Source organism: Bufo bufo, chromosome 2, assembly GCF_905171765.1.
Source record: "Bufo bufo chromosome 2, aBufBuf1.1, whole genome shotgun sequence".
NCBI lineage: Eukaryota > Metazoa > Chordata > Amphibia > Anura > Bufonidae > Bufo > Bufo bufo.
In genome coordinates this window covers 180,654,024-180,680,754 of record NC_053390.1, presented here as the reverse complement: position 1 = coordinate 180,680,754, position 26,731 = coordinate 180,654,024, and the positions used below count along the sequence as shown (strand labels likewise).

Here is a 26,731-nt window from a genome sequence, read left to right as displayed (position 1 = left end):
AAAGTTAGATAGGCATAGCAGCATTCTCTAAAGTAACTGTGTATGATCCATATACAAAATAATACTTCATCCAATATACAATCAGAGAATCTTACCAGATATATTTTTTGATCAAAAAGTATCTGGGCCTATCCACCAGCAGCAAGGTGACCTCAATACGGATGACCTATTACCTCTCAGGATGAGGAGGCAATGACCTGTTGCATCACTCTGTGCCAGCAAACCTTCTATGAGCAGAAGGCGCATAGTCAGCTATACACATCACCTTTTTTTGCAGCATATATGAGGAGGTGTGGTGACCTCCATGTTGAGTGATATCAGTAACCCATCCCCTTCGCAGCCTTTTTTTAATGAAGCCATATGTATAGCTAACCATGCGCCTTCTGCTCATAAAATGTTTGCTGGCATAGAGGGATGCAACAGGTCATTGCCTGCTCACCCTGAAAGGTAATAATGGTAGCAGTCTGTTTTTTTATGGGTTCAGATCTCCGAGAGTAGATGTCCACGAACGACATAGAAATAGGTATAGAGATACTGTAGGTATGCATCCGTATCAAGGTCACCTTGCTGCTGGTGGATGGGCTTAGATACTTTTTCTTTAAAAACCTCTGATTGCATATTAGATGATGAGGTATTAGTTTGTATATAGATCATACACAGTTTATAAAATGTTGCTATGCCTGTGTGACTTTCCCTATAACTATAAAATATGTGCACTTGAGTTTTTGTTCTACCATGCAGGATGCACCAATTAATTCTGTTTCTATACTCAGTAATGTAGCCTCAAATATCCAAAAATGCAAAGTATAAATGCCCCCTTATCATCTATGAAATGAATCTTTACTTATGTGCTAGGTTCTGCTTCATCTGCATGTGTTTCTATATGCTTTCTGGACTGGGGGTCTTCAAGATATGCTAAGCCCCACGTTCTTAATCACATTACATGAACAAATAACAGAGGAGGCAGCCAGCCAATGAATCTTGTATAACTTTTATTAAACATGCCAGAAACTTTAAAAACTCCCATCTCTCCTCCCCTCCCCTCTGTTCACCAGTGCAAGCACCAGCAAAACTATAGAAATATGAGAAGTGGCTCACTCGTCTGCTTTGCCTAAAAGACAGAGGTCCTGCTATCCATTCATTTACAATAACTGCTTCTTGTCTTAGCTTTTTACTTTTTCTCATATGTCCCCTTTTAATTGAAACCTTAATACTTCATATTTTTATTTGGAAAATGGACTCCTTAAAAGTCAGTACACCTTTACTGCATCTTGTTGTCTTCATAATATACTGCATTTTGCAAGGCACCTGTCAACAACACCACAGAATAGCTGGTGGTCCCAACCCTTCATGGAGGCAGAGGGTGCAGTGGCAGAACAATGGGAGAGTATACAGCCTACTGAGCCAGGGTTCTGAGTATCAGCCATCAAGGAGAAGAACCTCTGCATCGGGTTCACCTAACAATCCTTTGCTGCTATTAAGCAGTAGAAATAATACATCTCCAGGAGCTTCAGTGAGACCACAAGATTCCAGACCTGAAAACCCTCAGACTGAAGTTCGACAAGCAACAAGCACAAATCAGGCAAGTGAGACTGAAAGTCGTCTCTGGTTCCAAGCTGGCAGACCAAGAAGTCAAGGAGAGGATGCTTCTCCTAGACAAAGAAGCAGACAAGAGAGTGCTTCTGACAGGAGACACACTGCTGCTCGACCCAGTCCACAGCCATCACAAAGAGTAAATGCAACTACAAGCAATAGAGGCAGGCTGGACAGGATGCAAGGAGATGATCCATATAACCCTTACAAGTATGGTAATGATGACAATCCTTATTACAACTACTATGACACCTACGAGAGGCCAAGGCCATCTGATAGGCAACGACATGGCTACGGTACCCGGTATCATCAGAATGGTAAGATACAGCAATGCATGGATGAATGTCACTGCATAAAACATAGTCATATTACAGTACACCATGAGAATATTAGCAAAATGACATTTTATTACACGTTTATGTTACTATTTTGATTGATAAAACTGACTAAGGGCTCGTTCACATCAGCGTCGTTGTTTCAATCTGTTAGAAAAGGGGCAAAAAAGAAAAAAAAAATGTTTATTCATTATCTTGTTAATTGGAATGCGTGTTTCCGTAGCATGATTGTGATCGTTTTTTTGTGTGGTACATTACTGTAATAAAAAAATAAAGAAAAACTGATCAGTTTGTTTCCGTTTTGTCCGTTCGTGATCCGCTATCGTTACAATCCATTTGAAAGAGAACACATGGAGCACTAATTGATGATGTGAACAAGCCCTGAGTCCCCCTGGAGGAAGCGACTGCGAAACGGCATTGGAGTCTCAGGTGCTGCTGTGGTCTGGATCATTGTTATTCCTTAGACTTTGCATTTTTTGCACTTTGACTCATATTCCCCCCTTTTGGGTCATGTTTACTGATTCTTATGCTGATGTTTTCTCCTGATCAATTGTGTGCCACATTGTAGCTCCTGGTTCTGTGTAGGTATAGAGGTAACTTCTGTTTTAATCATGGAATATTTTTTCATCTGGATTTGGTATAATGAAAATTATGGGGGAGATTTATCAAGCTGGTGTAAAGTAGAACTGGCTTAGTTGCCCATAGCAACCATTCAGATTCCACCTTTCATTTTTCACAGCTCCTTTGGAAAAAGAAAGGTGGAATCTGATTGGTTGCTATGGGCACCACTTTGATAAATCTCCCCCTATGTTTTTTTTTTAATGATTTGAATATATTGTGTGATGTCGCTATTCTTGTTTTTTTTTTTGTGGCATATATACGATGCCACGTTGTGGTATTGAGCCTAGCGTGTGTAGAAGAGCCCTGACTTTGAAACAAAACAGAGCCTCAAGGGGGCACACTAGGTCTTACTGTCAGACATTACACATCTGTTATACAATTGTAATGTACATGATAAGAGATTACATAGCACATAAAATGTGCACGTGATGGTGGGGGGTGCTAGGGCTGATTTTGTAATATGATAGATATGGTGCCAGTATCTATATAGCATCCTACAAATACTTCTGTTACTCGTGCATAAATAGTTAATCAGCAAGTTTCTCAAGTTCTCTATACTGAACTGAAATATCCAGAGAACATAATAAATCCAGGATGTTCAATTTATTAAGAATTCTTCTAAGTATCCTGCAAGGCAAAGATGAAAAAAAAAAAACTCTGTGTCCACCAAAATTATCTGAATCTCTAGGGTTTATTATGAATGATGTGTGACCATGATGATCTCCAGACGTACAAGGTAGATAGAGTATGGGTACAGTAAGGAGACACATTTTAGTAAAGGTTCACTTACCAGGGTCTGATGTGAAGATCCAATCTTAACACCAACAGTAAAGATGTCATGGAAACTACATGGGATTACTCAACCTGCAACTATTATATTGTGCCTCACATTATTGGGATTAGTAATGTGAGCAGCATGAGGTTAAAACAAGGTGCATGTAATAATAGTAATGCTTAATACAGCAAAAAAAATAAAAAATAGTTGGACTATTTCTTTAAAGGTCCATTCACGCGTCCGTAAGTGTTTTGCAGTCTGCAAATTGCGGATCCGCAAAACATGGATACCGGCCGTGTTAGCTCTTGAATTTTGCAGACTGCACATGGCCGGCCCTATGATAAAAATGCCTATTCTTGTCTTGTGGACAAGAATAGAACATGCTCTGTCTTTTTTGTAGGGGCCAATTAACGGAACTATGGATGTGGACAGCACACGGTGTGCTGTCCGCATATTTTGCGGCCCCATTGAAATGAATGGGGTCTGCACCAGTTCCACAAAATTGCGGAATGGATGCGGACCCAGAACTACGAACGTGTGAATGGACCCTATGTTATAAGCATAAAAGTAGAGTAGTAATAAGTAGAGTTTCTTTATTTCATGGCCAACCACAGGCAGTGATGTCACCTCTCCTGGCAGAGGCCCAGGTTATGACCAACATTATCTGAGAACTAGTCATCATTGGCAGTTACCAATTTGCCTGAAAGGCATTTAGAAAAGTGTGAGTATGTGATAAATAGCTAGAATTGTTATGGAGTCCCGTAGCTATCATTCCATCGGGGGTGCTCCGATTGTTACTGTTAGAAGGTCACTACAATGGCAGGCACTGTGGCTGACTCTCGTTATGGTGGCATTATGGTCACTATAATGTGGGCGCTGTTTTTGTCACTGTTGCAGTCATTGCAGGATGCAGTATGGTTATTCTTATAGGGGACACTGTCAGTAGCTCTGTCATGAGGGAACTGTGGTTGTAGTTTAGGAGCACTCTGGGTGTACCCGTCTGTTTTGGGAGCACTATAGCTGTCACTGTTATCGTCACTGTTGGGTGGACACTATTGATCACTGTTATTGGGGCACTGTGGCTGATCAGTCACGCACTCTGATTACAGAACCCGAATGTGACAACTATAACCATAGGTCTTATATTTGTGTTAGGCTACTTTCACACTTGCGCTTTCCCTTTCCGCTATTGAGATCCATCATAGGATCTCAATGGGGGGGGGACAGGGACACTTGTTTTGTCCCCATTCATTGTCAATGGGGAAAAAACTGAATTGAACAAAACAGAATGCTCCAGAATGCATTCCTTTACGTTTGGTTGCGTCCCAATTGCGGACAGAATAACGAAGCAAGCAGGGTTTTTCTGTCCGCGATGTGGTGCAGAGCAAGAAGGATCCGTCCTGACTCACAATGTAAGTCAATAGGGACAGATCCGTTTTCTCTGACACAATAGAAAATGGATCCGTCCCCATTGACTTTCAGTGGAGTTCATGATGGATCTGTCTTGGCTATGTTAAAGATAATACAACCGGCTGCATCCGGTTGTATTATCAGAACGGAAGCGTTTTTGCTGATCCATGATAGATCCAGCAAAAACACTGGGGTGAAAGTAGCCTTACCCAATATAGCCACAATTGCAGCATCCAATGGGGTTGTAATCCAGCTTTCAGAAGTGGGGGGAGAAACAGTAATGGCCGACATTTGTTACCAGTCAGTTTCCAATACAGAGATTAATAACTTTTAATAAATTGACTAAAGTGCATGACCTGGAGATATACATATACTTTCAGGATAGAGCGCAGCCAATCCCCAAACACAGTGTGAGGATCCAAACTCTGAAACAAACTGGTGCTAATTAGAGATGAGCGAATCGAATCCCATGAAGTGGAATTCGATCCGAATTTTAGGATAAATTCGATTCACTTAGAAGCCAAATTTCCTCGTGCTTCGTGTCAGCGAATCGATTTAACCTGCAATAGTATAAAAAAATAAAAAATTCTAACTTACCTCCTCCATTTGCTCGCGACGGGCCGCCAGGTTCCATCTTGCTTGAAGATCTCGGCCAAAATCTCGCGGCACACAGGATTTCGGCTGAGATCTTCAAGCAAGATGGCGGCGGCCGGCCCTTCGCGAGCAAATGGAGGCGGTAAGTTTGATTTAATGTTTTTTTATTGTTAATTTTACACTCATATGCCGTGATCATGTATGATGGGGGCAGCGCTATCGCAGCTTCCTGTCATTGCACCGACAACTTACAAAAAAATGCACTTTATGACAAAGCGAATTTTTGGGTGAAATTCGTTGAATTAGCCGAATAGAACTTTTAAGAAATCCGCTCATCTCTAGTGCTAATGATTTTGTCCCTGGTATTCGCAAACATCCAGAGAGAGTCCTATAAGAGGATTCACATGGTCATACAACATGTCTATCAGAAGGAAAATAGTGGCATCTCAATACTGTTTTTTAACACAATGGTCAGATACTGATCTGGTATCTTAGAGCAAGTGGAAAGGACAAGGGGCAACAAGAACTATCAGGGTATAACAGAAATCAGTGGAAGGAGCTCAGCACTGTGTGCAAGGTCACAGCTTAGGCTACTTTCACACTAGCGTTTCTATTTTCCGGTATTGAGATCCGTCATAGGTTTAACTCTTAATGTGGCCATGTACATTAGATGAATGTTGGCCATCAAATGTGCCTTCCATCTCTCCCCCAATGGCACATGTTGGGGAAAGAAGGGTAGAGCAGTTGGATTTCAACATGCCCAATTCTTTTATCAAGAGGTGTCTGGAAGTGGCTTATTCCTCTCTCCCAACTGAGAACATATGTGTGCATGGTTGAGTCGAGTATGCATATATATGGGATGGGGGGGGGGAGGCTGGAAGGAACAGCTGCCAGCCAAGGAATCTTGCATGGCTGACAGTTATCTTATATGTATGGCTAGATTTAAAGGGCTAAACAGCAATTCATCCAGATAATAATCCACCTATTTTCCATGTTGCTGTGCTGATATTAATTCAAGTTGCCCCATGACCATCATCTACAGTATGTCAGGAAGCAATGGCTGAGCAGATGCAGAAGCAGTACCGGTAATTTCCCTGTGCTGTCTATAGCTACCTTCTACCTCTTGAGATATTGGCAGAATATCTACAGGAGTTCATGACCTGACCACCTCAATTGCATTGGATGTCTATGCAGCCGTCTGGAAGTTGTCCTATTTGGAACTACTCCAAATATATTTCTGAGTAGATCCAAACTTTTATGAATGGCAGAAGGCACTAGGCATCAAGAGTTGCTGCTTGACTATCACATGTTTTCAGGCTGCAAACCTTGTTTTCAGCTTTTGCTCTATTATTAGGTGAATTTGCCAATAAAAATGAAATATATGCTATTTTTAGAGACGGTTAGAAAATGTGTTTAAATGTAGGGAACTGTGTTTTGGGAGATTTAGCGCAGTGCCTGTAAATAGCAAACCTCCTTGAATGCAAACCAACAGATCACTTTGGCGCAGACACTAAAACACTTTGGCACAGACACTAAAACAGTAGGGAACTGCCGAAAGTTGTGAAATGCAGCTCTTGATGAGAATGAACTGATGAAGCACACGATCAGTATAAGTTGTATATTATATAGATTACATCTAGTTCCAAAATACAAAAGCTGTAAGCAGAGCAGAAAAGATCACTGTCACGTACTGATGTGGGAGGGAACACCACACCGACAACAGGAGGAAAGGGAAAAGGAACTAGGCCTTTAAAGCTAGGGAAAGGAAAACAGTCTCCACCTATGGAAACCCTAATCCTAACGCTGACTCCTATCCGTATGAACGGACCTTGAGGGTAGGAATGTTCATACACTGGAACCTAAGACACTGGAAACCCTGAAGAGCCCTGGAGTAGTGTCTGGGCTTGAGACGGCCTGTTCCTTCCAATATGAAAGAACCAGCGTTTCCCTGAAGCCTAGTAACAAAAGATAGAGGGGAAACAACAAAATATGAAAAGGAAGTAACACTTAACTTCTGAAGTAAATGGACGAGCAGGAATTCAGAAGAGGACTACACACCAGCACTTCCAATACCAAACTGAAGCTATCAACCGCATAGCATGATGGGTGAAGCCAGACTAAATAGAAGAGTAGTAATGACCACTAAGCTACACCTGAGACAAGAGGTGTGGTCATACCAGCAACAACACTGAAAACAAGTGATACCAAAGAGGCTGTCAGATCACATCACGTGCAGCCAGTCCCTTAGATCTTCTGACACCTGTCACGTTAGAGACCGTGACAATCACCCTCCATTAAGTACAGGGATAGCCATTTGGCTTACCATGGTCACATTTGCTTATTTGGAGGCAGAACTATTGCCCATAATTCGGAGATGGGGGGGTAACTGCAAAGAAATTGCACTTCCTATTCAGTAGAGTGGCGCATATTCACAGAAGTACTTTGATTAAAAATCTTTATTTGATAATAGGTCCTCCTTAAAGGGGTTTTCCGGGATAGGTCATCAGTATCTGATCAGTAGGGGTCCGACACCCAGGACCCCGCCGATCAGCTGTTTGAGAAGGTACCAGCTCTTCTGTGAGCATTGTATGGCGGCTGTGCTTCGTATAGCATCTCAGCCTCATTCACTTCAATGAAGCTGAGGGCAATACAAAGCACAACCGCTATACAATGTACGGCACTGTGCTTGGTCAACAAGGAGACCCCCACCGATCTGACCTATCCTGAGAATAGGTCATCAGTATCAAAATCCCAGAAAATCACTTTAAAGGGCATCTAGCAGCAGATTTGTGCCTATGAAACTGGCTGACCTGTTGCATGTTTGCTTGGCAGCTGAAGACATCTGTGTTGGTCCCATGTTCATATGTTCCCGCAATGCTGAGAAAAATGCAGCCACTTCTGCATTGACTTCTATGGGGAGAGCTCCTGGTGTTAATCATCTAATAGGGCTCAATGAATCATACCCAACTCTTTTTAGGGGAGCTTTTCTTATTACGTGGTAATTGATCATTTTGTGTGAAAGATGTAGCCATCCTTTAATATAGTTTTCCTACCAGAGACATTTATGATTCAACTTAAAGGAGAAACGGTATTCAACAATATCCTTTTAAAATATAGGTAATTTTATTAAATGACAAAAAACACATGTACATAAAACACATAAAACAAACATAAAAGCAGAGACCATACAGAGTGCCATACAGCCTATCCTCATATGCATCAATATGTACTGCTATTAGCTGTGTGAGAGCTATGTGGAAGCATGCAGGTCAGCATATAATTATAGCAGCTGCCTCTGGATGCACTCTCAGCTATCTAGCTGGAACATATATCAAACATATGGTGCAGTTCTACATAATATGAAGATGGTAATGCGGTGATTCACACCATCATATCAATCTCACGGGTCAATAATAGTTTTTTCAAAGTTCTTACCCTGTATGGAGCGATAAGTGGATGTGGATAGGTGCTGTGTGGCGTGCTCCTCCTGGAGGAGCACGCCACACAGCACCTATCCACATCCACTTATCGCTCCATACAGGGTAAGAACTTTGAAAAAACTATTATTGACCCGTGAGATTGATATGATGGTGTGAATCACCGCATTACCATCTTCATATTATGTAGAACTGCACCATATGTTTGATATATGTTCCAGCTAGATAGCTGAGAGTGCATCCAGAGGCAGCTGCTATAATTATATGCTGACCTGCATGCTTCCACATAGCTCTCACACAGCTAATAGCAGTACATATTGATGCATATGAGGATAGGCTGTATGGCACTCTGTATGGTCTCTGCTTTTATGTTTGTTTTATGTGTTTTATGTACATGTGTTTTTTGTCATTTAATAAAATTACCCATATTTTAAAAGGATATTGTTGAATACCGTTTCTCCTTTAAGTTGAATCATATATATATGGTATATCCCTGTTCACAACAGGCTGTGATTATCTAGTTGGATTACAGAGACATTTATGGCATATTCACATGATATGCCAGTAATGTTTTAATGGTGGGGGTCTCTGCTCTGAGATCTTAAATTTTTTCAAGTGTGTTCCCCTTGGCTTAGGGCTCTTTCACACTTGCGTTCTTGTCTTCCGGCATAGAGTTCCATCGTCGGGGCTCTATGCCGGAAGAATCCTGATCAGGATTATCCCCATGCATTCTGAATGGAGAGAAATGCATTCAGGATGCATCAGGATGCCTTCAGTTCCGGAACGGAACGTTTTTTGGCCGGAGAAAATACCGCAGCATGCTGCGCTTTTTGCTCCGGCCAAAAATCCGGAACACTTGCCGCGAGGCCGGATCCGGAATTAATGCCCATTGAAAGGCATTAATCCGGATCCAGCCTTAAGCTAAACGTCATTTCGGCGCATTGCCGGATCTGACGTTCAGCTTTTTCTGAATGGTTACCATGGCTGCCGGGACGCTAAAGTCCTGTCAGCCATGGTAAAGTGAAGTGGGGAGCGGGGGAGCAGTATACTTACCGTCCGTGCGGCTCCCCGGGCGCTCCAGAGTGACGTCAGGGCGCCCCACGCTCATGGATGACGTGATCGCATGGACACGTCATCCATGCGCATGGGGCGCTCTGACGTCATTCTGGAGCGCCCCGGGAGCCGCACGGACTGTAAGTATACCGCTCCCCCGCTCCCCGCTCCTACTATGGCAACCAGGACTTTAATAGCGTCCTGGGTGCCATAGTAACACTGAACGCATTTGGAAGACGGATCCGTCTTCAAATGCTTTCAGTTCACTTGCGTTTTTCCGGATCCGGCGTGTAATTCCGGCAAATGGAGTACACGCCGGATCCGGACAACGCAAGTGTGAAAGAGGCCTTAGTTATAGGAGACAGCTGTGACTGTTTCTGTATCCCCTATACACTGCGTGCAGAATTATTAGGCAAATGAGTATTTTGACCACATCATCCTCTTTATGCATGTTGTCTTACTCCAAGCTGTATAGGCTCGAAAGCCTACTACCAATTAAGCATATTAGGTGATGTGCATCTCTGTAATGAGAAGGGGTGTGGTCTAATGACATCAACACCCTATATTAGGTGTGCCTAATTATTAGGCAACTTCCTTTCCTTTGGCAAAATGGGTCAAAAGAAGGACTTGACAGGCTCAGAAAAGTCAAAAATAGTGAGATATCTTGCAGAGGGATGCAGCACTCTTAAAATTGCAAAGCTTCTGAAGCGTGATCATCGAACAATCAAGCGTTTCATTCAAAATAGTCAACAGGGTCGCAAGAAGCGTGTGGAAAAACCAAGGCGCAAAATAACTGCCCATGAACTGAGAAAAGTCAAGCTTGCAGCTGCCAAGATGCCACTTGCCACCAGTTTGGCCATATTTCAGAGCTGCAACATCACTGGAGTGCCCAAAAGCACAAGGTGTGCAATACTCAGAGACATGGCCAAGGTAAGAAAGGCTGAAAGACGACCACCACTGAACAAGACACACAAGCTGAAACGTCAAGACTGGGCCAAGAAATATCTCAAGACTTATCTTAAGGTTTTATGGACTGATGAAATGAGAGTGAGTCTTGATGGGCCAGATGGATGGGCCCGTGGCTGGATTGGTAAAGGGCAGAGAGCTCCAGTCCGACTCAGACGCCAGCAAGGTGGAGGTGGAGTACTGGTTTGGGCTGGTATCATCAAAGATGAGCTTGTGGGGCCTTTTCGGGTTGAGGATGGAGTCAAGCTCAACTCCCAGTCCTACTGCCAGTTTCTGGAAGACACCTTCTTCAAGCAGTGATACAGGAAGAAGTCTGCATCCTTCAAGAAAAACATGATTTTCATGCAGGACAATGCTCCATCACACGCGTCCAAGTACTCCACAGCGTGGCTGGCAAGAAAGGGTATAAAAGAAGAAAATCTAATGACATGGCCTCCTTGTTCACCTGATCTGAACCCCATTGAGAACCTGTGGTCCATCATCAAATGTGAGATTTACAAGGAGGGAAAACAGTACACCTCTCTGAACAGTGTCTGGGAGGCTGTGGTTGCTGCTGCACGCAATGTTGATGGTGAACAGATCAAAACACTGACAGAATCCATGGATGGCAGGCTTTTGAGTGTCCTTGCAAAGAAAGGTGGCTATATTGGTCACTGATTTGTTTTTGTTTTGTTTTTGAATGTCAGAAATGTATATTTGTGAATGTTGAGATGTTATATTGGTTTCACTGGTAAAAATAAATAATTGAAATGGGTATATATTTGTTTTTTGTTAAGTTGCCTAATAATTATGCACAGTAATAGTCACCTGCACACACAAATATCCCCCTAAAATAGCTAAAACTAAAAACAAACTAAAGACTACTTCCAAAAATATTCAGCTTTGATATTAATGAGTTTTTTGGGTTCATTGAGAACATGGTTGTTGTTCAATAATAAAATTAATCCTCAAAAATACAACTTGCCTAATAATTCTGCACTCCCTGTAGACTACAATGGCAGGGCTGGCTCCACTCTTTTCTATCTAGGAGGAAGTCAGTTTAGACACCTAAAAATAAGTCCTTAAAGAGAACAGCCTATTGTGATGAGAGATATGCCTCAATTCCTAAAACATTTTAGACCATATTTATGTATTTTGTGGGACACACAAATGGTACATGTACCATAGATAGGGTCCCTGTGTGGGTGGGTATAACCTATATGTAATTATGCTAGTAGTGTACAGTGCTTGCATTCAAAAATGCTGTATAACACAAACATCATATTTATCAAGATTCCCCAAGAATATCAGAAAGAAGGGTGTGTGGCTTTCAACTTGCCATCTGTGCATCTGATTTACTACAGATTTCTGCCTGTAGTCCTGTTTAATAGCAACTGTTCAGATGTTCCAAATTCCTCAACAGGTGTGTTGGGTAGTAACATGCATCCTAAACTAGAATTACACTGGAATACCATGGAGCAGTATACACTGTATATGGTAAGCCTTGCTGTGGTGAAGTAGAGATCATTACAAGGGTTGTTGGTTTAGAATAAAAAATAAATTAAATAAAAATAAGTATTTACTCAGCATCTAAAGTTAATCTGTCCTGCAATGTAGTATCCACAGTATTCTAGGCATAATGTTATTCATGCTTTATAGTTGTCCTTTTCATATGTTAAAACCAATAAAGAGACAATTAAAAAGAAAAAAAAAAACTTTCAAATATCCTCCTGCGGTGTATTCAGAAAAAATGCATGCAGATTTCCATGGCTGTGGATTTTACAAGCCAAATTTGTTAATTAAATGTGTTTCACCTGTAAAATTTTTTACTGTAACTGCATTGAAAACAGCAGCAGAAATGCATGTTTTTCTGCAATTTTAAATGCACCCAGCTACACAATCTGAATACACCCTTAGAGGAGTCATACAGTTAATAAAGAGGGGTCCCCCATTTTGGACCTTTATCTACTAGCCAAAAAATGAAAGTGGCTATAAAGAGCTTTTTTCATTCTGGAGGACATGGCACATCCATGCAGTAGAAAAACAGCTGATTGATTTTAGTAGAAACTGTGTAATACTTTATTCCCCTGTTGGGGCGTTGCAGGGGAACTAAATACTACTGTTGGGGTCCCTCATTCACTGGGAGGTCATAGCGTTGGGATCAGCTCATCTTTGGCGTCCTCTCTAGCAAGAAGAGATCAAGCATAGTAGAGAACAGCAGACACACAGGTGACTGTCTAATTTATTTAGACACAGTCTTGCAATGACGTCACTACTGACTTATATCTACATACTTCCATGGGCGTAGCTATAGGGGGTGCAGAGGTAGCAGACCCTTGTGCCACATAAGAAGACACACAACGCACTGAGGGAAGGGGGGCCCAAGCTGAACTCTTGCACCAGGGCCCATGAGCCATTAGCTACGCCCCTGCATACTTCACATAATATTTTTGAAGGAACAATTAATTGTATGTTACCTAAACGCTACTACTGAGCTTGACGATTTGACATAACTGGAGGATTGTAATTCTGAGGCTAGGTCCGGGGCTTGTTAAATGGTTAGTGGTAGAAGGGATATTTATTTTAGTTTATGTCTTTCATTTTTGTTTTATTTTTGTGCTACAGTATATATGTTTTATACTAAGACTCCTCCAGTAGGTGAAAAAAGGTGTACATGTCACCATTTTCCTCTGACACAATAGAATATTTAAAGGGATAAATGTACTGAAGGTAGGTTATACTGCACAATATCTACTTAATTTATCTTCGATACCCACTGGAAAAAATCAATGGGAGAAATTTATAATGAGGGAAATTATTAAAGTCCGTTTGTTACCAAATCTTGAACAATGTTTGATATATTTCATGAATCTTTTATCTCTATCTCTTCCACTTTCTATACCACCCCTTTTGCGATACTTTTTAAAAAGTTGCAGTTGATAAATCTGGCTTAAATCAAATCGTCAGGCTAACCATGTATACTTTCCCATCCAATAGGTTGCTGTTGATAGTATGGTATTCGTATTAAGGATCTATCCTTAGTACCATGAGAGCATTACAGTGTACTGTTGTAAATCAGGTGAACTGATTGTTTGAGTGTTAAAGAGCTGAGCTGCAGCGTGTTAGTAGTGTATATAACCAATAATTAGAATAAAAAGAGAAAAATTATTCTTTCAGACAGCAAAAGATTTCTCCAATACTGCACAGAGTAAAACCAAAGTGCAGAAAAGGATAGTAAGAGTTATTACAAAAATCTTTGAACTTACATATGCATGGCATATAGGATATTGTAATCAAAGATGGATCTTCAATTTTAAGTACATTCTAGTGTTCTTGTAAATGTTATTCAGCTACAGTACCACAAATCACAACTTTAGATACTTTGTACATTTCATAAAGGCTTTGCCTGTATATCTTTAATTTAAAGGGTTTCTTAGGGAAGCAATTCAACTGTTCTAGAATGTGAGCAAGACTGGTTGCCTCCACTTGCAGAGTTGCCTAGGCGGTGCACATTACTCTCTGGCACTTGCATATACTACCATACACTACACATTGGTGAGTGTATTTGTCAGGCTGCTCAGCCATGATGGAATATTGTAGGCAGGATCAAATCATAACTATCTATTGTAGAGCAGTGTAGTGAGGCACCATGCCCACATAACTTAGGAAGTTCTGCAAGTGGAGGCAACCTGTCCTCCTCACATTCTAGCTTGTTGTCATTTAAAATTATTCTTGGAGAACCCCATTAATTTATTAACTAGGGAGTAAATGTATCAAGCCTAGCACTCCTCAGGCATCAAAATTCCTAAAATAGGGCTTGGTAACTTTTTGGACTTATTTGCTCATTATAGCAATGATTACTGACTTTAAAAATTCCCTTCATGATAAATCTCCCTGTTACACTGGGGCAGATAGGCACGCTTCTTCACTCAAAGCACTCCTGGCACCCTTTTGGGGCAACTAGGCCAGTCTCTGCAAGCAGGAGGATCAGCCAATCAACGGTCACGCCGGCACGCCTGGTGTAGTGATCTCAGGGGTCAAGTGACACCGTCCGCGTCACATGACCAGTAGGGCAGTCTGTTTTAAACAGGCAAATGTTGACCACAGTTGCCTGTGATTGTTTTTTCTCTGGAAGATCCACACTAGCCTTTCTATACAGCTCTGGACCTTTTGGATTTTAGACCTAGCTTTGGATTATGATGCTGGCCCTTTGCCTGATTAGTTGGACCCTTCAGTGACTTCCTGGTATTGACCCCTGGCTTGGTATTATTTCTGGTTATTTTTCTCTGATTTTGTCTGGTTTGTCTCTTCTGGTATTGACTTTGTCATGATTCAATTACTGGTTTTATTCTCTTGATTCTGTGCTGGTCTGACTCAGTTTGTCTATTTTATATTTGATTATGCTCAGTTTTGGCCAATTTGTAAATAGTTTATTATTTTTTCCCCATTTTTCCTTCCCGTATAGGCCCCAGCACTTATTTAAGGAGAGACTGTCGACCAGTTGTGGGCCATTAACTAGGACAGATCATGCAAATAGGTGGGGGCAGTGGTTGGGGTAGCTCAGCATCTCACTTGTCCTGGCTGTGACACTCCCTCATTGTGTAATGGAGAAATGTTTTCTACTCCACATCTGCATGTGCATTCACTTAATCCATACCACATGACCATTTTCCCCAGGGGAAAATTAGGGTACTGAAACCTGCAGCTCAGTTTGCACCGATTCCTATGATTGCAGTATGTCTAATCTGCGTGTTTATAGCACTGGAGTACTGACAGATTATCACTGTCACTCCCTATAGTTATCATCACATAGTGAAGCACTGATCCTGCATAGTAGAAAAGTCTAACCTAAGGTTAGTAATTAGTATATGCCACAAGCTTGTTGTATACATTGAGCAACAGGGAGCATGCAGTCAGAACAGGCGCCATGATAAGAAATTCATTTCACAGTGGTCTTCAAGAATCTCAAAGCTGAACATTGTGTGCAATACATTCAGAAGGAAAATTCTTTCAGGGATCTAAGATTATTTATGACACACATGTAACAGAAAAAACTTTCTTTCTCCCCTTTTGAGCCTGGCTTTCCTAGTTGCCAGATGTGTCTGGATACAGTTGTTTTCCTTGATAATTATCCCCTGGATAACCTGCATGTAACAGACTGTTCTCATCTTTGCATTTTGAAATGTGCCCTTCATAGTGTGCATTCAGCAGGCTCAACGTGCAGGTCTTTATGAGCTCAGAGGGATAAGCAGACCTGGACGATATGTCAAGTCACAAGTTTTCAGCCTATAATGTGAACAAGTAACAAGTGGGCACTCAGCCAAAATTCTTTTTCCAAGTGTAAAATACCATGGAAACTCTACAACCCCCATGTACATGTTCCAGACCACTCCCAGAACTGTTTTCTAGGGTTTACATTACGGGGCTGTTAAGATGCTAGTTCAGATACCTGGATTACTGTTTAGCCCCTGCACTTGCATACTCTAAAAGCTTACAGTTTAAATGGGAGGTCTGGTAACTTTATTCCAAATCCCCCTCCCCTTTTCTTATTACCAGCAGTGCACCAGCACAATATTAGAAAGATGAGAAGGGTCTAGCCTCTCTCTAGCTAACTGCTACCTCATACATTGAGCTTCCAAGCTTTTTATCTTTTATTTTTCAGAACCAATTCCTAACCAATTTATAATCTACTATTATTTTAGTCTTAGTATAGAACATGGGATGCTCACTCGGTGGTATAGTTTTATTGCAGCTTGTTGTGTACTTTTATTGTACTTTGGAAGGTAGCTGCCAGAACCAAAGAAACCACAATGGAGTTAGTACATTTTGGAGTCACAGGGTACAATGGCAAAACAATGGAAGATCTTTTAGCCTGCTAAGTCAGGGTCCTAATTACCAGCCTCTTAGGAGACGAGAATCTGTGGCTCATACATCCAGTAATTCTATGCTGTTGCCGAGCACCCAAAATCAGACAGGTATTTCAGCTGCTGGAAGATCTCAATCTTCCATTTCTAACAGCAACCAGCAGCAGGGCTCACAACATACAAATATACAAAGGCAAAGGGAAACTCCTGACCAACTATGGTTTCAGGTATCAAGATCAAGAAACCATGGAAATGATGCTACAGGGAGGATCCGAGATGGTACTCCAGATAGTCATCAGGGTACAGTCCTTCCTTCACGTGGGCAACGGTCCCAGAGATTCAATGCAACAACAAGTAATACAGCCAGGTCAAATGTGATTCAAGCAGATGATCCACACGACCGATATAAGAATCAGGAAGAAAATGCCTACCACAACTATTATGATACATATGAAAGGAGAAGAGCAAGCCAAAGACGGAGGCCAGGCTATGGCACAGGATATTTCCAGTATGGTAAGATATATAAGCAAATTTATCACTTAAATAGGTATACCATGACAGCACTTAGTCCAGTATGTATCGCTATGTTATTTAGTTTCCACATTTTCCAAGATGTACACATTTCTTAATTTCGTCGTAAGGAAAAATTCCCACAGAAATTAAATAGAGACGTGTTCTTGAATTGAAAATGATCTTTGTGCACTTAACATCACCTTTGGCAAATGAGGCAGTAGTCTATTTGAGTACTTCACTCTATAGAGTGCACTGTATAGCTTTATAGAAGACTTTCAAATTCTGCCTATACATAATCAACCATAAACAATGAGGTAACCCAGTAGACATACTTTACAAATCAATCTAGTCATTCAGATCTAATTAACAGAAAGATGATCAAATAGCCATCTAAATGTACAGTCAGGTCCATAAATATTGGGACATTGACACAATTCTAACATTTTTGGCTCTATACACCACCACAATGGATCTGGAATGAAACAAACAATATGTGCTTTAACTGCAGACTGTCAGCTTTAATTTGAGGGTATTTACATCCAAATCAGGTGAACGGTGTAGGAATTACAACAGTTTGCATATATGCCTCCCACTTGTTAAGGGACCTAAAGTAATGGGACTGAATAATAATCATAAATCAAACTTTCACTTTTTAATACTTGGTTGCAAATCCTTTGCAGTCAATTACAGCCTGAAGTCTGGAACGCATAGACATCACCAGACGCTGTGTTTCATCCCTGGTGATGCTCTGCCAGGCCTCTACTGCAACTTTCTTCAGTTCCTGCTTGTTCTTGGGGCATTTTCACTTCAGTTTTGTCTTCAGCAAGTGAAATGCATGCTCAATCGGATTCAGGTCAGGTGATTGACTTGGCCATTGCATAACATTCCACTTCTTTCCCTTAAAAAACTCTTTGGTTGCTTTTGCAGTATGCTTTGGGTCATTGTCCATCTGCACTGTGAAGCGCCGTCCAATGAGTTCTGAAGCATTTGGCTGAATATGAGCAGATAATATTGCCCGAAACACTTCAGAATTCATCCTGCTGCTTTTGTCAGCAGTCACATCATCAATAAATAAAAGAGAACCAGTTCCATTGGCAGCCATACATGCCCACGCCATGACACTACCACCACCATGCTTCACTGATGAAGTGGTATGCTTAGATCATGAGCAGTTTCTTTCCTTCTCCATACTCTTCTCTTCCCATCACTCTGGTACAAGTTTATCTTGGTCTCATCTGTCCATAGGATGTTGTTCCAGAACTGTGAAGGCTTTTTTAGATGTCGTTTGACAAACTCTAATCTGGCCTTCCTGTTTTTGAGGCTCCCCAATGGTTTACATCTTGTGGTGAACCCTCTGTATTCCCTCTGGTGAAGTCTTCTCTTGATTGTTGACTTTGACACACATACACCTACCTCCTAGAGAGTGTTATTGATCTGGCCAACTGTTGTAAAGGGTGTTTTCTTTACCAGGGAATGAATTCTTCGGTCATCCACCACAGTTGTTTTCCGTTGTCTTCCGGGTCTTTTGGTGTTGCTGAGCTCACCGATGCGTTCCTTCTTTTTAAGAATGTTCCAAACAGTTGTTTTGGCCATGCCTAATATTTTTGCTATCTCTCTGATGGGTTTGTTTTGTTTTTTCAGCGTAATGATGGCTTGCTTCACTGATAGTGACAGCTCTTTGGATCTCATCTTGAGAGTTGACAGCAACAGATTCCAAATACAAATAGCACACTTGAAATTAACTCTGGACCTTTTATCTGCTCATTGTAATTGGGATAATGAGGGAATAACACACACCTGGCCATGGAACAGCTGAGAAGCCAATTGTCCCATTACTTTTGGTTCCTTAACAAGTAGGAGGCACATATGCAAACTGTTGTAATTCCTACACCGTTCACCTGATTTGGATGTAAATACCCTCAAATTAAAGTTGACAGTCTGCAGTTAAAGCACATCTTGTTTGTTTTATTTCAAATCCATTGTGGTGGTGTATAGAACCAAAAATGTTAGAATTGTGTCGATGTCCCAATATTTATGGACCTGACTGTATACCCCACAGGCTACCACTGTAGCGAAAGGTAGCTTTGGTTTGGTCTAGTCTGTCTGGTTGAACTCTTGCAAGAAATATCTAAATATGCTACAGTTCTCCCAAACTAGTTAAATTCATGTTTTCTTAGATAAATGGTAGAACATTCTTAGAACAGGAATGCTGATGTGTAAATCAGCAGCTAGCATAAAACTGATATTGTATACCAAAAGTGAATCAAACAGGATGCAGGGAAGTAATGAGTCACAGTCCTATAATGTATGCGCTTTCCAACTTTAGGTGTATTACTTTCCATTTTAATCCAGTTACGGTATGTCAGAAGAAACAAATAAATTCATTCTAGTTTTACTCATACACTCCCAACAAAGATTCTATTATTAAACTAGGGGCTATACATGATTGAATGACTACTTTATTTCATTTCCCTTCTACTAGAAACCTCACATTGTATGTAGGTCATATACATAAGCTATACATAAAACAAATACTCCAGATACATTTGATGCATTGTCACACTGAAATGCCTTGCATCATGTAATGAAATGTATGGCTGGCCATCAACATTAGATTTCCCTAGGCCAGAAGACCACTCCTGCACATGCATGTGTTCTTTATGGTGAGAGGGGTGCAGCTTATCTTCACTGAAGAATGAACGTCTGCTCCTTCTCTCCCCCAATATCTACTGTCAAGGGAGTGTTGTGAGGTCCCCATGGACATTAGATGGCCGGAAATCAGTAGGTTCATTTAATATGTATAGCCAATATCTATGGATTTTCTACTGGCAAGTAATGTTAAGAAAGGTAGTTTGACAACAGGTTTGTTAAGTGACAGGGTATTTTTAGTCTATGTCAGGTTTTTCTCCATTTATACATTCGGTCTGGGACAGCTCATAGAGTCCCATGGCTTCCAATACCACCTCTATGCTGATGACACTCAAATCTACCTCTCTGGCCTAGATGTCACTTTCCTGCTATCCAGAATCCCAGTGTGTCTGTAAGCCATATCTCCATTCTTCTCCTCTGCTTCCTAAAACTCAACATGGAGAAATCGGAATTCATTGTCTTCCCCCCATGTCACGATTCCCTACCAGACCTATCCATTACAGTTAACAGCACAAAGCTTTGTCCAGTCTCACAGATCCACTGCCTGGGGATAACATTTGATTCTATCCTGTCCTTCAAGCCACACATCCAAACCCTCACCTCCACCTGCCGTTTTCAACTTAAGAACATCTCTCATTTTCGTGCCTTCCTCACCCCTGAGTCAACTAAAATACTAGTGCATGCTCTCCTCGTCTCCCGCCTGGACTAATGCAACATCCTCCTGTGTGACCTCCCATCCAGCACTCTTGCTCCTCTTCAATCTATTCTCAACTCCGCTGCCCAGTTAAACCAGCTCTCCCCTCGTTTCTCCTCTGCCTCCCCCCTTTGCCAATCCCTTACAACTACATATTAGGCCATCCACAATCTGTCCCCTCCTTATATCTCTGACCTACTTTCTCAATACATCCCCACATGAAATCTCAGATCTTTACAGGACCTCCTCTATTCTCCTCTCATCTGTTCTTCACACAATCGACTAAAAGATTTCTCACTTGCCTCTCCTCTACTCTGGAACTCACTACCCCAACACATCAGACTCTTCCCCAACATCCAAAACCCAGCTTTTCAGGAAAGCCTACCACTTGCAATAGCATGCTGCCACCACACAGCCACATGAGCAGCCTATACCCTCACCTACTGTGTTCTACCCTTCCCTTGTAGATTGTAAGCTCTTGTGGGCAGGGTTCTCTACCCCTCCTTACCAGTCTGTTAATACTTTCTTGTTTATTGTATTTTTATATTTGTGTAACCCCGTCTGGATGAACAGCGCCATGGAATTAATGGTGCTTTCAAATAAATAATAATAATTTGTGATTTGTGTGAATCTTGCAGATACTATAAACTTGACCCCACTCTCATACTGTGTCAGGTAAACTGCATTTTGGTAACACTGTATTCAATACTCTCCAACATAATCTCCCTATGAGTGTCCACTGTCTTCCTTACTTAGGCTACTTTCACACTCGCGTTTGGTGCAGATCCATCATGGATCTGCACAGACGGATCCGTTCAGATAATACAACCGTCTGCATCCGTTCAGAACGGATACGTTTGTATTATCTTTAACATAGCCAAGACGGATCCGTCTTGAACACCACTGAAAGTCAATGGAGGATGCATCCGTTTTCTATTGTGCCGGATTGTGTCATAGAAAACGGATCCAACCCCATTGACTTACATTGTGTGTCAGAACGGATCCGTTTGGCTCAGTTTCGTCAGACGGACACCAAAACGCTCTGCCTCCAAAGCGGAATGGAGACTGAACAGAGGCAAACTGATGCATTCTGAGCGGATTCTTTTCCATTCAGAATGCATTAGGGCAAAACTGATCAGTTTTGGACTGCTTATGAGAGCCCTGAACGGATCTCACAAACGGAAATCCAAAATGCCAGTGTGAAAGTAGCCTTACTTGATTTCCATGCTCCGTTTAGGTCACAGTATGCAAATCTTCCTTGAAGACGAGAGCTAATGTACATACTTCTTCCCAGGAAGTACCCCTGAGAAGAGAGGAACAGTAAAACATTTTCAGCTTCCACTAATGTACTAGAGAATTTAGTTTGTGTCATAAATTATAATACATGTACAATTAGGAATGTTGATGTGGAAAAGGTAGGACTTCGGTTACTATTGGGATGATTGGTGTTTATATCCTGAGGTCACAGCTGCTAATTCTACTTGTCTAATTAATCTTATGATCAGAAGACCTACATGATGTACAGTCCTGTTAAAATGAAACCGCCATTCACTTCACTTTCAACTTCTGGTTAACAATATAGTATAGTAATTATATAGTATGGAATATTTATTTAAATATTCATGCCATTTCATAAGTTTTCATGTCTTCAGTGTATAAGAATGCCTGAGGGGGCTTACAAAGTTCAACTGCCTCTCTTTGAGGAAGATAGATATATTACCATGACTTTTCATATGTATTAGTGCATGCATAAAGTATGTTGGATGTTTATACAAGAGAAGCAACAGGAACAATCCTCCTACACCTCCTATAAAACATCTGGAATTTCAGTAGATTCAGAGCACTAATTTTTGGATGTATCCGATTTTTACTTAAATTGTCACTGTGTTTTCAACAAACTTTGTATAAGCAGAAATGATGTAATATATCTTATCATGGATAATTCACTACTTATAAGGCTCTTTCTCTTCCCCCCACCATCCTTTCTAAGGTGGTCATGCTCCCTGAAATCTGTCTTGGTCTCCCTAGATGGACTATCAGATTACTGACTACATGTTGCCAGTAGAAGCCTATAGTGAAGGAAGGAAGAAGAGAATGCCAGTGAGAGAGAAGCAGAGATGCATACATAGACATGCTGCAGCAGTTAATAATGGCTTACTAAGAGAAAACCCTCTAAAACGTAACCTTTAATCATACATAATAAAACCAATAGAAAAAAAGAAATATATAAAAAACCCACATAAATATTATACATAAAGATAATATATGTGCCCATGAAAAAAGTGTAGCTAGATGTATTGAAACAGATACTTGGGCATATCCTAGGCAGTTATACATAGACAATACCATGTGAAAACAGTGTGGGCTATTTGGTGAACTTACTCGTGGTTCCTGTGGTTTGGGAATTAAACCCACCAGAGTTTGTCATCATAAGCAGTGTTGTCGGGAGAGGAACTGTCCCTGGGTGTCCCTTTTGGCTATCCCTGCCTAAAAGCGGAGCACTCGCCCAAAAAGTGGCGACCCCACTTATCGGTCGCTAAACCATAAAAAATGCCCTAAAAAAAAGCTTGTCAAAATGAGTGCCGACGCATTTCCCCATTGAAGATGGTAATGGTTGATCAGGGGACAAAAAACAGTATAAGATGAAGTGAAGATGCTGGCAACCAAGATGATGTGGGCGCACTAAAGTGTCCAAAAGCTCCCCTATTTATACCTAAAATGGTAGATGTGTTTTGAAAATGGCATTCCCGCTCTTAGGGGCATGATTAGGAAAAGGATATAGTTCCGCCTTACTTCCGGTTTTATAGAGCGCAAATGCGCAAATGCTCTATGTACACTTATGACCCTTCTTGGTCAGGTAAAGAGACAGGTTAACAAGTGTACATAAATAAATACAGTAAGTAAAAGGACCATACATATTAATAGGAAGGGGGAACATGAAGAATGGAGATTTATTCCGGCACTTATTCCGGCACCTCAGCTTACTTGTGTGTCTACTTTGAATTAGTGGGTCTGTGTATTAGCACAATAGGGGCACATTGTATTTGGCTTATGACCAAACATATTTAATATGTCTCCTGTAGTGCCAATTTATTATTTAGCCTTTTCCGGCTAATCATGCCACTAAGAGCGGGAATGCCATTTTCAAAACACCTCTACCATTTTAGGTATAAATAGGGGAGCTTTTGGACACTTTAGTGCGGCCACATCATCTTGGTTGCCAGCATCTTCACTTCATCTTATACTGTTTTTTGTCCCCTGATCGACCATTACCATCTTCAATGGGGAAACACGTCAGGACTCATTTTGATAAGCTTTTTTTAGGGCTTTCCAGGGCATTTTTTTGGGTTTAGCCACCGATAAGTGGGGTCGCCCCATTCGGGGCGGGTGCTCCGCTTTTAGGCAGGGATAGCCAAAAAGGACACCCAGGGACAGTTCATCTCCCGACAACACTGCTTATGATGACAAACTCTGGTGGGTGTAATTCCAAAACCACAGGAACCGTGAGTAAATTCACCAAATAGCCCACACTGTTTTCACACGGTATTGTCTATGTATAACTGCCCAAGTATGTGTTTCAATATATTTAGCTATACTTTTTTTCGTAGGCACATATATTATCTTTATGTATAATATTTATGTAGGGTTTATATATATTTCTTTTTTCTATTGGTTTTATTATGTATGATTAAAGGTTACGTTTTAGAGGGTTTTCTCTTAGTAAGCTATTTTTTCATCCCTCTTACAATAACGCTTCTGCAGTTAGTAATGAGTTTTTTGATCTCACCCCAAGTTTTTTTTTATTCACGTCAATACTGGTCAGTATTTCTCTACATTGTCCTCCAGAGTGTATGTGAGAGATAGTGATAAAAGAGTGGGATCTCCTCTTCCTTCTGTGTTCTGTGTATGGGAGAAATAGCAGCAGCTAGCCTCAGCCCACTAACTCAGGCAAAACTGAGAATTAAAGAAAGAACCTATAGGATAGGATACAAGTCATATAATTTCTAGATATAGTGTTATTACTTATGGACACAAAAATTTATTCTGAAAAGTCACCTTAAGTGTAGGTACGCTTCAGCTACCATGTCCAAAAAGGGCAATAGTCGGGAAAAAAAAGTTATTTACACTACAATGCCCATTAAATGTTTACTGGACATAGTACTTTACTTGTAATTGACAAACGAAAGTTTTTAGTTATTAGTAAAGTTTACCATTAAGATCTGACTTTATTTGTTGGCTAAAACTTGTGGATCTAATGTGTATTGTCATCAGAGCAGTTTTTAGAACAATAGTAGACTAGCTGTGAATATCATTTTATCCAGCTGATCCTCTGCTGTTTTCCTAGGATGAGTAACAAAACAGGTTTTCTACAAGTTGCTCACACTTTCTCCCTCCAAAGATCAAGACAATCGTGAATGGTAATTCGAGAGGTCAACCATTACCATGGCTAGTTTTAGGTTGTTTTTCATGGAAAAACCCTTTCTGTACAACCTATTAGATCATATATTTGTAATAAAAGGGGCCTCACAACCTGATTCTTTTACTCGGGCTCTGAAGCATGGCTTGCATCCAGACATTATACGATCAGATGATTAGAGTCCATCACAACTAGATTCCTCATTAACAGATATCGTTGGAGGGGACCTAACAGCTGAGCAGAAGTTTCTCAAAATAGGTTACCCCTAAGACATAAGTATTAAATGGAGAATAAAGACAAGCTAGAACACACAATTAGCAAAACTATTTAAATAATGGCTTAAGTACCCTAAGAGGATTCAAATCAAGGTTATACCTTATGTCGCATAGAGTATAGTGATGGTTTACCTTTTTCAGTGTACCCATTCATGTTTTTATATAGTATGTTTCTTCCATAGATTTTTATACAGAGAAAAGTAAAATATCATGCCTAAACCTTTACCTAACCTTTTAACAAACTTTGCATGAATTAATATTACAATGTGTCTACATGAGAAATAACTAGTGTTGAGTGAAGTGAAGCATTTGAAGCGGAATTTGGTCCGAAATTTAAGAAAACTTCAATTTGCAACAAAGCCGAATTTTCTCGCGCTTCTTGGTAACGATTTAGGTTTTCCTAAAATGGCTGCACGTGTTAAAAAGTGAAAGTAAGAAGTCTGAGAACATGAGATCATAGATAATGCCGTGCAGCCAGCCAATCAGCAGGTAGCCATCCCCTGTGATGTAACAGCCCTATAAAAGCCTTATGCCTAGGTTTTCCCGCCTCAATGCTGTGTACTATCTCTGGTACCATCACACAGGACCACAGGTTTTAAATGCCTGGCTGCCGACATAAATTTACTGTTGGGAAACGGTTAACTTCCAAGCCTTCACACTGAGATTGGGCCACCAAGTGGGAAGAATAGGATTAGGCAGAGTGGCCTGGCTATACCTGGTTTATAGCCATTTGTGATTAATTCAGTTGTAATAATTCAAATTTATTGCCAAACTTTGGTGAAGCTGCCCAAATTTTTTTTTAAAACTTCATTAATCTCTAGAGATAACATTATTTCTGGCCATTATATGAATTATATCTGGCATTTTAGCGGTTTTCTCATCGGTACTCTATATCTGTAGTTTACAACAGTTTTTACTAGCTTCCATATACTGCACACAAAAAGTAGAGGAGAATATAATTCTTATGTTTATCTTAGGATAGGATTATGGAGGTCATTACAGAGAAATACTGACCTGTATGGATATGAATAAAGCATTCACTCCTCTTCTCTCCTCTCTCCATGAGCTAGTATATCCATAGCTTATATATCTAAAAATTGGCAAGTGGAACTCACTAAGGTTGCAGAATTTCATGATCAATCCCAAGGAAGAAGATCCACAATAGCCAAAGAGGTGGCAGCTTCCCACTGAGTATTTTTTATTGGGGCCACATCAAGTTACTACAGAAGCAATGTTTCTGCCCTCAAGAATTTCAGAATATAAAAATCATGGTTAATAAGTAAAAGACCTCCGATGGTTCTAATGTTATGGCTGACAGGATGTAAGGATTTATTACATTACTTATTAACCCTTATATGGTAACTAAACATTATGATACTGAATCGTGTTTTCCTCTCCTTAGGGCTTCCAGACTTGGTTCCAGATCCCTACTACATCCAGTCCTCCATTTATGTGCAAAAAATGTCCATGTACAGCCTGAGATGTGCAGCTGAGGAGAACTGTCTTGCAAGGTCAGTCTAATGTTGTGAAGAATTTTTCACACAAACTGTTTCCTA

At 40.8% G+C, this 26,731-nt stretch overlaps 1 protein-coding gene across 2 annotated transcripts in view; it reads left to right on the top strand.

The window, feature by feature from the left end:
• The first annotated feature begins 1,066 nt into the window (after positions 1 to 1,066).
• LOX (lysyl oxidase) overlaps positions 1,067 to 26,731 on the top strand; it is a 57,183-nt gene continuing 31,518 nt past the window's right edge. The window contains exons 1-2 of one of the 2 annotated variants that reach the window (XM_040415944.1): positions 1,067 to 1,910; positions 26,578 to 26,686. In XM_040415944.1, the coding sequence (XP_040271878.1) occupies positions 1,235 to 1,910; positions 26,578 to 26,686 (785 nt within the window). In that variant the 5' untranslated portion in view covers positions 1,067 to 1,234. The remainder of the gene's footprint in view (positions 1,911 to 26,577; positions 26,687 to 26,731) is intronic. The other variant, XM_040415943.1, reaches the window with a different exon arrangement.